Below are 15,582 nucleotides of genomic sequence, written 5' to 3' on the forward strand. Positions count from 1 at the left end.
CTCCAGGGTTAGCGGGCTGATGTGCAGAACGTGCTCCCGGCTGGTGAGTCTCTGCATGGGAGTGCACATTCCGACAATCAGTCCTTAGACCTACTCTTTGGATCTTATTCTGCAACTTGCCATAGGACCCACCTTGCACTGGACTGTTGAAGATTTAACTATGACAGCTGGATATGTTGACTTATATTGACAGTTCCTAAATGTTTTGAGGTTGCACCAAGAAAAACTGAAGCAATGCCAATGATATTGCAGTCATAAAGTTACCAAGAGACCATCTTAGCTTCAGATCATGTGGTACTACAGGTAGACTATCCTTTATCCGAAAACCTCGGGACCAGCCGTGTTTCGGTTTTCGGAAAATTTCGGATGGTATTTTATAAGACTGGGAAATTTGTCGGGGGTGGGGGTCGTCGGGAGTCGGGGTCAGCGGGTGGGTCGGCGGGAGTCGGGGTCGGCGGGGGGGGGGGGGGTCCGCGGCGGGGGTCGGGGTCGCGCGCACGACTTACGCTGACCCTCTGCTCAGCGTAAGTCGTGCGCCACTCTGGTCATGTCGTGCGCACGACTTACGCTGAACGAAAAAACCGTCGGTTTTTAGAGGGTTTCGGTTTTCGGAAGTTCGGATAAAAGGTAGTCTACCTGTAGTTCAACAGAAAAAAACAGGGAAACTGTCCTTTCTAAACCAAGTTTGGGGGTTACAGTAGTTCTAATGTTCAAATCACTAGTATTCCCAAGACTTCTCTTTTTGCATTCAACACGCTGGTGATCAAAATAGGTCAAAGCAATGGGAGCTACTCATGGTCATCTTCGCAGAACAATCACTTCTCTATTCTGGTCACTTTTCGCAGTCTCAGCTGATGTACAATTGAAGGCCAGGTAAATCCCCATCACCCCCGTAAACCAGCCGCCCACTTTATTGAGTTGCTTTGTGCTCCACCGAATTCAAACCTGATATTATGGTCAAGTCTCAAGGTGTAGGCGTGAGCCCGAGCTGGAGCCCAGTTGAGCACTGAAACGCTGGTCATCGGAAGTTAAAACTGAATATACTTCACTCAATGTTGAGCACGCTAATTGGCTTTATAACGAAGGTGACGTTTCTTCTGCATTAAAACAGATTGGCCTTAGATATTACCACAAAGCTTGGGGGAACAGCAGAACTGCTTAGCAGTAGCGTAACGCATTCAAATAAGGAAGCAATCCAAGGTCCATCAGTGGAGAGTCATGAGCCGCTTTCGTGGATACTATGGACCCTCAGAGGCCACATGTAAAGCTTCAGTCAATTAATTTGCTAATACCTTAAATTGCTGAGACTAACAGATGCTGGTGTTGATTTAGGAATAATCCACCAATGCAACAACAGTAGCTACAAACAGCCCTTCCCACACCTCCAGGCTCAGAACATTCATACAGGGCAAGTAAGAAATCTAGAAGGGAGTTGCCTGGATTTTGCGGGGTGGATTGTCAGGTCTCACGGGGAATATATATGCTCCACTGCATGTAGTTTAGCCACTACCGACTTAGGGAATAAGGGAAGACCTTTCCTGAAGTTGGTTACAGATTTGTTTTTTTTAACCTCCAGCTAGTTGTTAGCATTAACTAATGACCGGGGCGGGGGGAGAGGGGGGTACATGAGGTTGCAGTGTCCAACTGTTAGGGAGAGCACAGATGAGCCTGATGGCCTTTTTGGAGACCTCCCACACCAGCGACCTCTACCACCTAGAAGGACAAGGGCAGCAGGTACATGGGAACACCATCACCTCCAATTTTCCCTCCAAGTCACACACCACCCTGATATGGAAATATATCACCATTTCTTCATTGTCTATGGGTCAAAATCCTGGAATTCGCTCCCTAACAGCACTGTGGGAGTACCTTCACCACACGGACTGCAGCGGTTCAAGGCGGCAGCTCACTACCAACTTCTCGAGGGCAATTAGGGACGGACAATAAATGCTGGCTTTGCCAGAAACGCCACATCCCAGGAACAAATAAAAATAAAATGTACATTATTTTAATTTCCTCTCAAATGTTCTCATCTCCTGCAGCCACAGTTCAAGGATGATGCTCGCCCGCAGGCATTTATCTGAAACTTGAAGATTTTTCATACAATTTTCAGAATTTCTACATGCTATTTGCAGGAGAGGACTTGTAAGTGAAAGTACCCCTTGTACTCTCGTGAATATAATTAATGAACTGCCCCTTACAAAGCAGCCACTGTAATATATGAAAAAGCAAATCTATGAGGACACCCACTGTACTCTCGCCCATGCCAGATAGCTCCTGTGGCTGGGAAGGTAGGGTGCTTCGTGTAAACACTTCATAGCATCAAGTGCAACTGTGTACAGTAATGGTCGCCTTACCTAAGGATATATTGCCTTAGAAGGACTGCAACGAAGGTTCACCAGACTGATTTCTGGGATGGGGGTATTCTCCTACGAGGAGAGATTGAGGAGGCTAGTCCTACATTGCCTAGAATTTAGATGAATGAGAGGTGATCTCATTGAAACATATAAAAGTAATATGGGGCTTGACAGGGTAGATGCTGGGAGGATGTTTCCCCTGGCTGGGGAGTCTAGAACCAGGGGTCACAGTCTCAGAATAAGTGGTCGGCCATTTAAGACTAAGATGAGGAGAAATTTCTTCACTCAGAGGGTGGTGAATCTTTGGAATTCTCAACCCCAGAGGGCTGTGGAGGCTTTTGGATATTAAGGGAATCAAGGGATATGGGGATAGTGCGGAAAGTGGAGTTGAGGTCAAAGATCAGCCGTGATCTTATTGAATGGTGGAGCAGGCCCGAGGGGCCGAATGGCTGACTCCTGCTCTTAATTCTGATGTTATCAGGTTTCACTGTCCGCCACTGGGTAAGTTTTCTGACTGCGCTACTGTGCTGCTGCAGCCCACCATTTCCCATCCAGGAAAATCACGGGCTATGCGCATGCGATTTCCCAATGCCCGTGCGAGGGCGAGACCCTATGCGAAGAGCGAACAATCAGGAAATGTAGCCTCGTGTCGGCCCCAGAAGGTTACCTGCATCTTTTAACCTGCTCTCTGCTTTTTCCACAATGCTGCAGTGTACCTTACCTGAGCTGCCAGGCACTTCTGCTGGAGTATTGGCTGGAGCGTGCGCACCAGGAGGGATGTGAATGGTTGAGAAATTTGACGGAGTGTGAGCACCAGGAGGGATCTGTATGTCGGAGAGGTCTGTAGTTGGCATGGATTCAGGGGTGTCACCGGAGTTGGACGAACGTGGGAGATAGCCATCACCTTCATTCTCTTTATCTACAAACAGATGTTGCATTTGGTTACTCAATATTTCAATTTAAGCTTTTAAATCATTAAAAACATAATCAGACATAGCGGTTCTACAGTTGGTCCGAGATCCCTGGATTAGAGAGAGGACAAATCAGCCAGAACACCTGCTCCCATCCAGACATAGGAACAGGAGCAGGCCATTCAGCCCCTTGAGCCTGTTAAGCCATTTCATTATATTGTGGCTGATCTGTATCGCAACTCCATTTACACGTCTTTGTTCCACATCCCTCGATAAACTTACCCAACAAAAATCGATCAACCTCAGTTTTGAAATGTCAAGTTGACCCCCAAGCTTCAACCGCTTTTTTTGGGGGGGGGGGGGGAGAAAAGAGTTCCAGATTTCCACTACCCTTCGTGTGAAAAAGTGCTTCCCGTCATCACCCAAGCTCTGATTTTAAGGTTAAACTGTGGTTCTGGACTTGCCCACCAGAGGAAATACATCTCTGCTAGAATGTGCACGTATGTGGACCTCAGGAACAGGCTTGACTGAAGTTTCCCCATAAATGAATAGCACAAAAATCTAGGCTGACACTCCAGTGCAGTACTGAGGGAGTGCTGCACTGCTGGAGATGCCGTCTTTTGGATGAGACACTAAACCGAGGCCCTGACTACCCTCTCAGGTGGGCGTAAAAGATCCCATGGCACTATTTCAAACAGCAGGGGAGTTCTCCCCGGTGTCCGGGCCAATATTTATCCCTCAATCAACATCACTAAAACAGATTATCTGGTCATCATCACATTGCTGTTTGTGGGAGCTTGCTGTGCACAAATTGGCTGCCACCTTTCCTGCATTACAACAGCGACTACACTTCAAAAAGTACTTCATTGGCTGTTGAGCGCTTTGGGACGTCCGGTGGTCGTGAAAGGTGCTATAGAAATGCAAGTCTTTCTTTTTACGTTTCAGCAGCAGTTGCTCAAAAGGTTCACCCAGGAAAAAGTCCCCAGCCTGTAAACAAAAGCACTCGGAATATCTGCTAATGAGTGAGGTTATACAGCAACTCTTATGCTCTGCTTCAACACAGACTTTGCTCCCATTCCATTCTACTTACTCATTAGTTTCCTCCACTTGCTAATGGAAAATGAGACGAGACTTGCAGGCTGTGCCTTCAAACAATGGGGTTCTTGTGATGGCCATGAAAGTCAGAGAGAATTAGAAAGTCTCTCTCAAATATCTTTTGAAGCAGGCCTATTTGCATCTGATACTTGGCCCTGCGCTACACAAAATGTTGCAGCTGACTATTTTTTTTCAGCTGACAATTTAAACAATATGTCGAGGTCAATAACTCTGTGTCAGAGAAGGCTTCCAAGAACATCTTAATCAGCTCTACTGGACATCATTAAATACTAGCTGAAGCACTTTGGCACCTGCCCGTCACCTATTACTGCTTTACTGCAATCAACAATTCTCAGAAATGTAAGTAAGTCAATAATAATTGTGAAGCAAGATAGACAGATTTGCATTTATGTAGCGCTTTTCACAAACTCATGACGTTGCAAAGTGCTTTACAGCCAATTAAGTACTTTTTATATACAGTCACCGTTACAATGTGGGAAATGTGGCAGCCAATTTGGGCACAGCAAGCTCCTACAAACAGCAATGTGATAATGATAGAATCAAAGAATAGAATCATAGAATGGTTACAGCACAGAAGGCTGCCATTCGGCCCGTCGAGCCCGTGCCGGCTCTCTGCAAGAGCACTTCAGCTAGTCCCGCTCCCCCGCCCTTTCCCCGGAGCCCTGCAAATTTCTTTCCTTCAGGTACTTATCCAACTCCCTTTTGAAAGCCGTGATTGAGTCTGCCTCCACCGCCCTCTCAGGCAGTGCATTCCAGATCCTAACCACTCGCAGCGTAAAAAAGCTTTTCTTACGTCGCCTTTGATTCTTTTGCCAATCACCTTAAATCTGTGTCCTCTGGTTCTCGACCCTTCTGCCAATGGGAACAGTTTCTCTCTATCTACTCTGTCCAGACCCCTCATGATTTTGAACACCTCTATCAAATCTCCTCTCAACCTTCTCTGCTCCAAGGAGAACAACCCCAGCTTATCCAGTCTATCCACGTAACTGAAGTCCCTCATTCCCGGAATCATTCTCGTAAATCTTTTCTGCACCCTCTCAAAGTGCGGTGCCCAGAATTGGACACAATACTCCAGTTGGGGCTGAACCAGTGTTTTCCACAGGGTCATCATAATTTCCACACTTCTGCACTCTATACCTCTATTTATGAAGCCCAGGATCCCGTAAGCCTTTTTAACTGCTTTCTCAACCTGCCCTGTCACCTTCAACGATTTGTGCACATATACCCCCAGGTGTCTCTGTTGATGCACCCCCTTCAGGATTGTACCATTTAGTTTATATGTCCTCTCCTCATTCTTTCTACCAAAATGTAACACTTCACACTTTTCGGCATTAAATTTCATCTGCCACGTGTCCGCCCATTTCACCAGCCTGTCTATGTCTTCCTGAAGTCTATCACTCTCCTCCTCACTGTTCACTATACTTCCAAGTTTTGTGTCATCTGCAGATTTTGAAATTGTGCCCTGTACACCCACGTCCAAGTCATTAATATACATCAAGAAAAGCAGTGGTCCTAGAACCAACCCCTGGGGAACACCACTGTATACCTTCCTCCAGTCCGAAAAACCATCTTTCACCACTACTCTCAATTTCCTATCAATTATCCAATTCCGTATCCATGCAGCCACTGTCCCTTTTATGCCATGGGCTTCAACTTTGCTGGCAAGCCTATTATGTGGAACTTTGACGAATGCCTTTTGAAAATCCACGTACACTATGTCAACTGCATTACCCTCATCAACCGTTACCTCATCAAAGAACTCAATCAAGTTAGTTAAACATGATTTGCCTTTAACAAATCCGTGCTGGCTTTCCTTAATTAATCCACACTTGTCCAAGTGACTGTTAATTGTGTCCCCGATTACTGTTTCTAAAAGCTTCCCCACTATTGAGGTCAAGCTGACTGGCCTGTAGTTGCTGGGTTTATCCTTACACCCTTTTTTGAACAAAGGTGTAATATTTGCATTTCTCCAGTCCTCTGGCACCACCCCTGTATCTATGGAGGATTGGAATATTATGGCCAGTACCTCTGCGATTTCCTCCCTCAATTCCCTCAGCACCCTGGGATGCATCCCATCCGCTCCTGGTGACTTATTAAATTTAAGTACAGCCAGCCTTTCTAATACCGCCTCTTTATCAATTTTTATCCTATCAAGTATCTCCACTACCTCCTCCTTTACTATGTCTATGGCAGCATCCTCTTCCTTGAAGACAGATGCAAAGTACTCGTTTAGTACCTCAGCCATACCCTCTGCCTCCATCCATAGGTTTCCTTTTTGATCCCTAATTAGCCCCACCCCTCCTCTTACTATTTATATGCCTAAAGGCGACTTTTGGATTACCTTTTATGTTGGCTGCCATTCTATTCTCATACCATCTCTTTGCCCCTCTTATTTTCTTTTCCACTTCTCCTCTGACCTTTCTATATTTAACCTGATTCTCAGATGTATTTGCAACCTGACATCTGTCATACACGCTCTTTCTTTGCTCCATCATATTCTTTATCTTTTTCGTCATCCAAGGAGCTCTGATTTTAGTTGCCCTGCCTTTCCCCCTAGTGGGAATGCACCTCAACTGTACCCGAACTATTTCCTCTTTAAAGGCAGCCCATTGTTCCATTACAGTTTTGCCTGCCAATCATTGATTCCAGTTTACCCGGGCCAGATCCGTTCTCATCCCACTGAAATTGGCCTTCCCCAAGTTAAACATTGTTACGCTAGATTGCTCCCTGTCCTTTGCCATAGCTAATTTAAACCTTAAGATACTATGATCACTGTTCCCTAAATGTTCACCTACTTTCACTTGATCTACCTCATTCCCCAGAACCAGATCCAGCAATGCCTCCTCCCTCGTCAGGACGGAAACATAATCAAGAAAGTTCTCCTGAACACACACTTCAGAAATTTTTTCCCCTTCTTTGCCCTTAACACTTACGATCCCAGTCTATATTAGGATAGTTGAAGTCCCCCATTATTACTACTCTATAGTTCTTGCACCTCTCTGTAATTTCTCTGCAAATTTGCTCCTTCGTATCTTTCCCACTATTTGTTGGTCTATAAAATACACCTAGTAGTGTAATGGCACCTCTATTGTTTCTTAACTCTAGCCATATAGATTCTGTCCTTGATCCCTCCAGGACATCCTCCCTCTCCCGCACTGTAACATTCTCCTTGACCAATACTGCCACACCACCTTCTATCTTTCCTTCCCTATCTTTTCTGAACACTTTATAACCAGGAATATTTATAGTGATGTTGGTTGAGGGAGAGATATTGGCCAGAAAACCAGGGAGAACTCCCCTGCTCTTCTTCGAAATAGTGCCGTGGGATCTTTTACATCCACTGAAGTGGGCAGACCTCGGTTTAACATCTCGCCTGAAAGACGGCACCTCCAACAGTGCAGCACTCCCTCGGCAGTGCACTGGAGTGTCAGCCTGGATTATGTGCTTATGTCTCTGGAGTGGGACTGAACTCGCAAGGCGAGAGTGCTACCCACTGAGCCACGGCTGACACTTGTCAAATACTTATCCACTTCTGGCACTCGCAGGTCAGTTGTAGCAAAGGCCAGATGCAGAGCAAGGCTCCCTTTACGCTGCTGCAACAATGCACCTTAACCCCAACATCAGAAATGCACCCAGCCCTCAACATGACATTTCCCATACCCATACCTTTGCAACCTCTGAGTGCGATTGTCAAATTCAGGGCCAACTGCTGATGAATTACACGCAGTTCCATGCTGTGAATCATGCCCAACCGGAACTAATTTCGCCTCGGGCACTTGCAAGAATGAGACAAGATTTTTATCAAACTGAACTGAGCTGCATTCAATCCCAGGTCCCAGAGGTTAAAGGGCCTTAGTGTGCTAACCCACTGTGCCGCAGTCCATAAAAAACGAGACTTAAAGCTATGATCTGTTTAAACGTGGGATTACTCGAGGGCTTATGCGGTGCAAGTCATTTTAGTGTTTCGTTTTAAGGTTGAAAACATTTGAGTAAAAAACATTTTAAAAAGTGTAAGAGCAATGTGTCAGCCGTGACTCAGTGGGCAGCACTCTCGCCTCAAACAGTAGGTTCAAATCCCACCAGAGACTTGAGCCCATAATCCAGACTTGACACTTTCAGTGCCGTACTGAGGAAGCACTGTACTGTCGGAGGTGCCGTCTTTCAGATGAGACACTAAACCGAGGCCCCGTCCGCCCTCTCAGGTGGATGTAAAATATCCCATGGCACTATTTCGAAGAGGAGCAGGGAAGTTCTCCCCGGTGTCCTGGCCAATATTTATCCCTCAACGAACAGATTATCTGGTCATCATCACATTGCTGTTTGTGGGAGCTTGCTGTGCGCAAATTGTCATCCGCGTTTCCTACATTACCACAGTGACTACACGCCAAGAGTACTTCACTGGCTGTAAACCGCTTTGGGATGTCCTTGTGAAAAGCGCTGTATACATGCAAGTTCTTTCCTTATTTCATTGTGGTAAGTTACCTGGCACAGATGCACAATTTAGCAAAGCTTAAGATGCTGGGGATTCTGTTTAGATGGTTTCCAATGCAGCTCAATGAAGGGATCATTTTTTTTTGAGGTGTTCCAATAATATTTTCACATGCTTAAGTATATTTGAGTTTCAGCACAAGATTGATTGCAGTTCACCTTTCCAACCATCCCGAGCCCAAGAGTTGAAACTTTTTTCCTCCCTAGAAGCTGTCAGAATTCGTGACTCATCCTATATTTTTACAGATGTGCAGCACAGCAATTAAGCATCATTAAGAGAAGCAGAAGTTGGGTGATTGGGCAGATGCAGTATAATGTGGATAAATGCAAGGTTATCCACTTTGGTGGCAAGAACAGGAAGACAGATTATTATCTGAACGGCAATAGATTGGGAAAAGGGGAAGTGCAACGAGACCTGGGTGTCCTTATGCACCAGTCGCTGAAGGTAAGCATGCAGATGCAGCAGGCGGTTAAGAAGGCAAATGGTATGCTGGCCTTCATAGCGAGAGGATTCAAGTACAGGAGCAAGGATGTCTTGCTGCAGTTGTACAGGGCCTTGGTGAGACCACACCTTGAGTATTGTGTGCAGTTTTGGTCACCTTATGAGAGGAAGGATATTCTTGCCATGGAGGGAGTGCAGCGAAGATTCACCAGACTGATACCTGGGATGGCAGGAATGACGTATGAAGAGAGATTGGGTCGATTAGGCTTATGCTCGCTGGAGTTTAGAAGAATGAGAGGGGATCTCATTGAAACTTATAACATTTTAACAGGACTAGACAGACTTGATGCAGGAAGGATGTTCCCGATGGCAGGGGAGTCCAGAACCAGGGGTCACAGTCCAAGGATAAGGGGTAAGCCATTTAGGACTGAGATGAGGTGGAATTTCTTCACCCAGAGAGTGGTGAACCTGTGGAATTCTCTACCACAGAAGGCAGTTGAGGCCAATTCATTAAATATATTCAAGAAGGAGTTAAGATATATTTCTTGCGGCTAAAGGGATTAAGGGGATATGGGGAGAAAGCAGGGACAGGGTACTGAATTTGGATGATCAGCCATGATCTCATTAAATAGTGGAACAGGCTCGAGGGGCCGAATGGCCTATTCCTGTTCCTATCTTCTATGTTTCTATGTGAAGAAACTGAACTACAGACATCAAAACAAAAGCAAAATACTGCGGCTGCTGGAAATCTGAAGAAGAGAGAGAAAATGCTGGATAACGCTCAGCGGGTTAGGCAGCATCTGTGGAGAGAGAGGAACAAAGTTAACGGCCCAGAAATTCGGGTCTCCACGGGTGAGTAGCACGGGGTACTCACCCGTAAGCCCAATGGAAGTGCCGGTTTCCTGCATGCACTGCGCATGCGTGGGAAACCGGCACTTCCATTCCCCTGAAAGAAGGGGCTAAGAGGCGGAACACGCGCGCGCAGGAGAGGCTGTTTTTTTGCAGATTTTCCCGGGAAGGTAAGTCTCTAGAAGTTAGACATGTAAAAAGCAGTCACAAGGCCTGCTTTTTACAAGGTAAGTGATGAATTAATTAAAATTAAAACATTTTTCCCCCCCACAGGTTTATTATTTTTAAATACTTTAAAGGTAAGTTTATTTTTAGCCCTGTTAGAAAATAAAATTATTTTTTTCAAAAATTTAAATTGTTTAAAATAGTTATTTCATGTAATTTATAGTTTACTAGCTGGGGAGCCCCGCGTTGCGAGGGCAATTTTGGGGCGCTTGGTCTCCCTGCCCCTGTGTGTCCCCCCTCTCCCTGTGATGTCCTCTCCCTGTCCTATCCCCGTGTAATCACTGTCTCCCCCCGTGTAATGACTGTCTCCCGTGTAATCAATGTCTCCCCCCACCGTGTAATCACTGTCTCCCTCCGTGTAATCACTGTCTCCCCCCCCCCCCACCCCGTGTAATCACTGTCTCCCCCGCCCCCCCCCCGGTGTAATCACTGTCTCCCCCCCCCCCCCCCCCGGTGTAATCACTGTCTCCCCCCCCGGTGTAATAACTGTCTCCCCACCACCCCCCCCCCCCCCGGTGTAATCACTGTCTCCCCCCCCGGTGTAATAACTGTCTCCCCACCCCCCCCCCCGTGTAATCACTGTCCCCCCCCCCGTAATCACTGTCTCCCCCCATGTAATCACTGTCTACCCCCGTGTAATCACTGTCTCCCCCCCCCCCGTGTAATCACTGTCTCCCCCCCCCCCCCCCCGTGTAATCACTGTCTCCCCCCACCACCCCCCCCACGACCCCGTCTCCATCAAGGACACCGATCTTGCTCCCCCAGCAGCTGGGAACAGCTAACTCAGCACAGAGGAGGAATGCTGAGCGGCGGCCGGCGCCGGGAGCGGGCTCTCGCGGGCGGCGCATGCGCGGTCAGTGCAGGCGGCGCGAGGCGGCCCGCGGGGAGCAGGCAAGACCGCCGGCGTGCCCCGTTGCCGGGGGGCCGTGCGAATGCGTGCCGTCGTCAAGGCGGCCGCGCAACTGGCGGCCTCTTGTTTTATTAAAACTCATCAGCTCTCCCCCCCCCCCGCGATTTCCCGAGGCTCTCCCCCCCGCGATTTCCCGAGGCTCCCCCCCGCCCCGCGATTTCCCGAGGCTCTTCTCCCCCCCCCCCGCGATTTCCCGAGGCTCTCCCCCCCGCGATTTCCCGAGGCTCTCCCCCCCCACCCCCCCCGCGATTTCCCGAGGCTCTCTCCCCCCCCCGCGATTTCCCGAGGCTCTCCCCCCCCCCGCGATTTCCCGAGGCTCCCCCCCCCCCGCGATTTCCCGAGGCTCTCCCCCCCCCCCGCGATTTCCCGAGGCTCTCCCCCCCCCGCGATTTCCCGAGGCTCTCCCCCCCCCCGCGATTTCCCGAGGCTCTCCCCCCACCCCCCGCGATTTCCCGAGGCTCCCCCCCCCCGCGATTTCCCGAGGCTCTCCCCCCCCCCCCCCTATTAAATTGTTATTTAATTCCTAACACATCATTAAAATATTTACCTTACTTCCCTAACACACTGAAAGTGTGGGGGAAAAATAGTGAAAAATCAAGATGGCGGCCACTCACCTCAGTTCAGAAGGATAAGGCCCGCCCACACACGCACCGATTGGTCGACCGGTCAGGTCACCGAAGCGTAGGATTGGTCAATCGTCGAGTCACTCGACACTCAACTGTACATAGATACATAGATACATAGAAGATAGGAGCAGGAGTAGGCCATTCGGCCCTTCGTGCCTGCTCCGCCATTTAATGAGATCATGGCTGATCCTTTAATTCAGTATCCCGTCCCCGCCTTCTCTCCGTAACCCTTAACCCCTTTTGCCCGTAGAAATATATCTAATTCCCTCTTAAATATATTTAATGAGCTGGCGTACACTGCCCTCTGTGGCAATGAGTTCCACAGGTTCACCACTCTCTGAGTGAAGAAATTCCCCCTCATCTCTGTCCTAAATGGTTTAGCCCTTATCCTTAAATTATGTCCTCTAGTTCTGTTCTCACCCGCCAAGGGAAACATTCCTTCTGCATCCAGTCTGTCTAGACCTGTCAGAATTTTATACACTTCTATGAGGTCCCCTCTCAATCTTCTAAACTCCAGTGTGTACATCCCTAAACTACATAGTCTCTCCTCATAGGTCATTCCCGCCATTCCTGGTATCAGCCTGGTGAATCGCCGCTGCACCCCCTCCATGGCAAGAACATCCTTCCTCAGATGAGGCGACCAAAACTGTACACAGTACTCGAGGTGTGGTCTCACCAGTGCCCTGTACAGCTGCAGCAAGGTATCCCTGTTCCTGTATTCTAACCGTTTTGCTATGAAGGCCAGCATACCGTTTGCCTTCTTGACCGCCTGTTGCACCTGCATGCTCGCCTTCAGTGACTGGTGTACAAGAACACCCAGGTCTCTCTGTACTTCCCCCTCTCCCAATCTATTGCCATTTAAATAATAATTTGCCCTCCCGTTCCTGCACCCAAGGTGGATAACTTCGCACTTGTCCACATTATAGTGCATCTGCCATTTATCCGCCCAATCGCCCAGTCTGTCCAAATCGCTCTGGAGCTTCCTGGTCTCTTCCTCTGAGCCCACCCCACCTCCTAGTTTAGTGTCGTCTGCAAATTTGGAAATGCTGCATCCGACTCCCTGATCCAGGTCATTAATGTAAATTGTGAACAGCTGGGGGCCCAGGACAGATCCCTGTGGTACCCCACTTGTTACTGCCTGCCATTCAGAAAATGAGCCGTTTATTCCAACTCTCTGTTTTCTATCTGACAGCCAGTTCCCTATCCACGCCAAAACTTTCCCCTTTATCCCATGAGCCTCAATTTTCCATGCTAATCTTTTATGTGGGACCTTATCGAAGGCCTTTTGGAAGTCCAGGTACACCACATCTACTGGCTCTCCCCCATCTATTCTACCAGTTACTCCCTCAAAAAATTCCAATAGATTAGTCAAGCACGATTTACCCTTTGTAAATCCATGTTGACTCTGTCCTATCCTGTCCCCATTTGCTAAGTGCTCCGCTATTTCATCCTTAATGATGGACTCCAGCATTTTGCCCACAACTGATGTAAGGCTTACAGGTCTGTAATTACCTGCTTTTTCCCTACCCCCCTTTTTGAATAGTGGGGTAACGTTAGCTACCCTCCAATCCATCGGCACTGTTCCCGAGTCTAATGAATTCTGAAAAATCATCCTTAGTGCATCCGCTATCTCTAGGGCCACCTCCTTCAGTACCCTAGGATGCATGTTATCAGGCCCTGGGGATTTGTCCACCTTCAATCCCTTTAGCTTCCTTAACACCATATCCTTAGAGATATTGATTTGCGTCAGTTCCTCCTTTGCCAATGTCCCTATTTTTCCCGATATCCCAGGGAGGTTTTTTGTGTCTTCCTTCGTAAAGACTGACCCAAAGTATGCATTTAGTTGATCTGCCATTTCCTTATTTCCCATTATATATTCCCCCGTATCTGACTGCAATGGACCAACTTTGGTTTTCACCAGTCTTTTCCTTTTGATATATTTATAAAAGCTTTTGGAGTTAGTTTTTATATTTTCCGCCAGCTTGTTTTCGTAAGCTATTTTGCCCCTCTTGATCATGCCCTTTGCCCTCCTTTGCTCTATCTTGAACTGTTCCCAATCTTCCGCTCTGGCGCTTTTTTTGGCTATTTTATACGCCCTATCTTTGGATTTTATGCTGTCTCTAATTTCCCCTGTTATCCACGGTTGAGTCACCTTTTTAGATTTCCTTTTATGCCAGATTGGTATAAACAATTTTTGCAATTTTGTCATTCTATCTTTAAATGTTTGCCATTGTTTATCTACCTCCAGTCCTCTCAGGAACGTTGTCCAATCAGACCTACTCAGTTCCCGTCTCATGGCATCATAATTCCCCTTGTTTAAATTCAGGACCTTAGTCTCTGAGTCAATTTCTTCGCTCTCCATTTCGAGTGAGAAATCGATCATGTTATGATCGCTCTGACCCAAGGGTCCCCGTACAACAAGATTACTGATTAGTCCCTTCTCATTGCACAGTACCCAGTCCAATATAGCCTGTTCCCGAGTTGGTTCCTCGACATATTGATCCAGATAACCATCCCTTAAACACTCAAGGAATTCCTCCTCCTCATTATTTTTACTGATTAGGCTAGTCCAATCTATATGTAAGTTAAAGTCACCTATGATGACAGCTGTGCTCTTATTGCACGCTTCTCTAATTTCCCTCGTGATGCCCTCCCTAACCTCTATTTTACTATTTGGAGGCCTATATACCACTCCTATTAATGTTTTTCGCCCCTCGCTATTTCTTAGCTCCACCCATATAGATTCTGTATTAACTGAGTTAATATCCTTCCTTTCAATTGCATTTATCCCCTCTTTTACTAGCAATGCTACCCCTCCTCCCTTTCTTTTTTGTCGATCCTTCCTAAATACTGAATACCCCTGTATGTTAAGCTCCCAGCCCTGCTCACCCTGCAACCATGTTTCCGTAATCCCAATTAGATCATAATTATTAACCTCTATTTCCACAGCTAATTCATCTACCTTGTTCCTGATGCTTCTCGCATTAAGGTATAAAACCCTCAGGCTTTTTTTATGCTCACATTTTTTATGAATTAGTTTGGCCCTTTGTTTTTTGTTCCTCACCCTTTTACCATTTATTTCTGTCTGCCTTTCACTTTCCTCTATTTCACTACATAGGTTTCTAGCCCCCTGCCATACTAGTTTAAATGCTCCCGAACTGCTTTATCAAAAATTACCCCGAGAACATCAGTTCCATCTCTGCACAGGTGTAGACCGTCCCTTTTGTATAGGTCACACCTACCACAAAACTGGTTCCAATGCCTCAAAAATTTAAAACCCTCCCTCTTACACCACTGCTCAAGCCACGTATTTAGCCTAACTATCCTGTTCTCTGTACTCTTACTAGCACGTGGCACTGGTAGTAATCCAGAGATTACTACCTTCGAGGTCCTACTTTTTAGCTTGGCTCCTAACTCCCTAAATTCTACTTGTAGGACCTCTTCCCTTTTTTTAGCTACGTCGTTGGTACCAACATGTATCACGACAACTGGCTGTTCCCCCTCCCCCTCCAGAATGTTCTGCACCCGCGCCGAGACATCCTTGACCCTTGCACCAGGGAGGCAACATACCATCCTGGAGTCTCGGTCGCGACCACAGAAACCCCTATCTATTCCCCTTACAATCGAATCCCCTATTACTATAGCCCTGCCACTCTTT

General features: G+C 47.2%; 1 protein-coding gene across 1 annotated transcript in view; it reads right to left on the reverse strand.

Annotated features, from left to right (window-relative positions):
- vta1 (vesicle (multivesicular body) trafficking 1) overlaps positions 1-15,582 on the reverse strand; it is a 215,010-nt gene that overhangs the window by 42,744 nt on the left and 156,684 nt on the right. Inside the window, 1 exon segment of the mRNA XM_085979250.1 lies at positions 3,079-3,276. Coding sequence (XP_085835376.1) covers positions 3,079-3,276 — 198 coding nt within the window.

The sequence above is a fragment of the Somniosus microcephalus genome, chromosome 3 (genome assembly GCF_052327205.1).
Source record: "Somniosus microcephalus isolate GS21.2 chromosome 3, FLI_Smic_1.0, whole genome shotgun sequence".
Classification (NCBI taxonomy): Eukaryota; Metazoa; Chordata; class Chondrichthyes; order Squaliformes; family Somniosidae; genus Somniosus; species Somniosus microcephalus.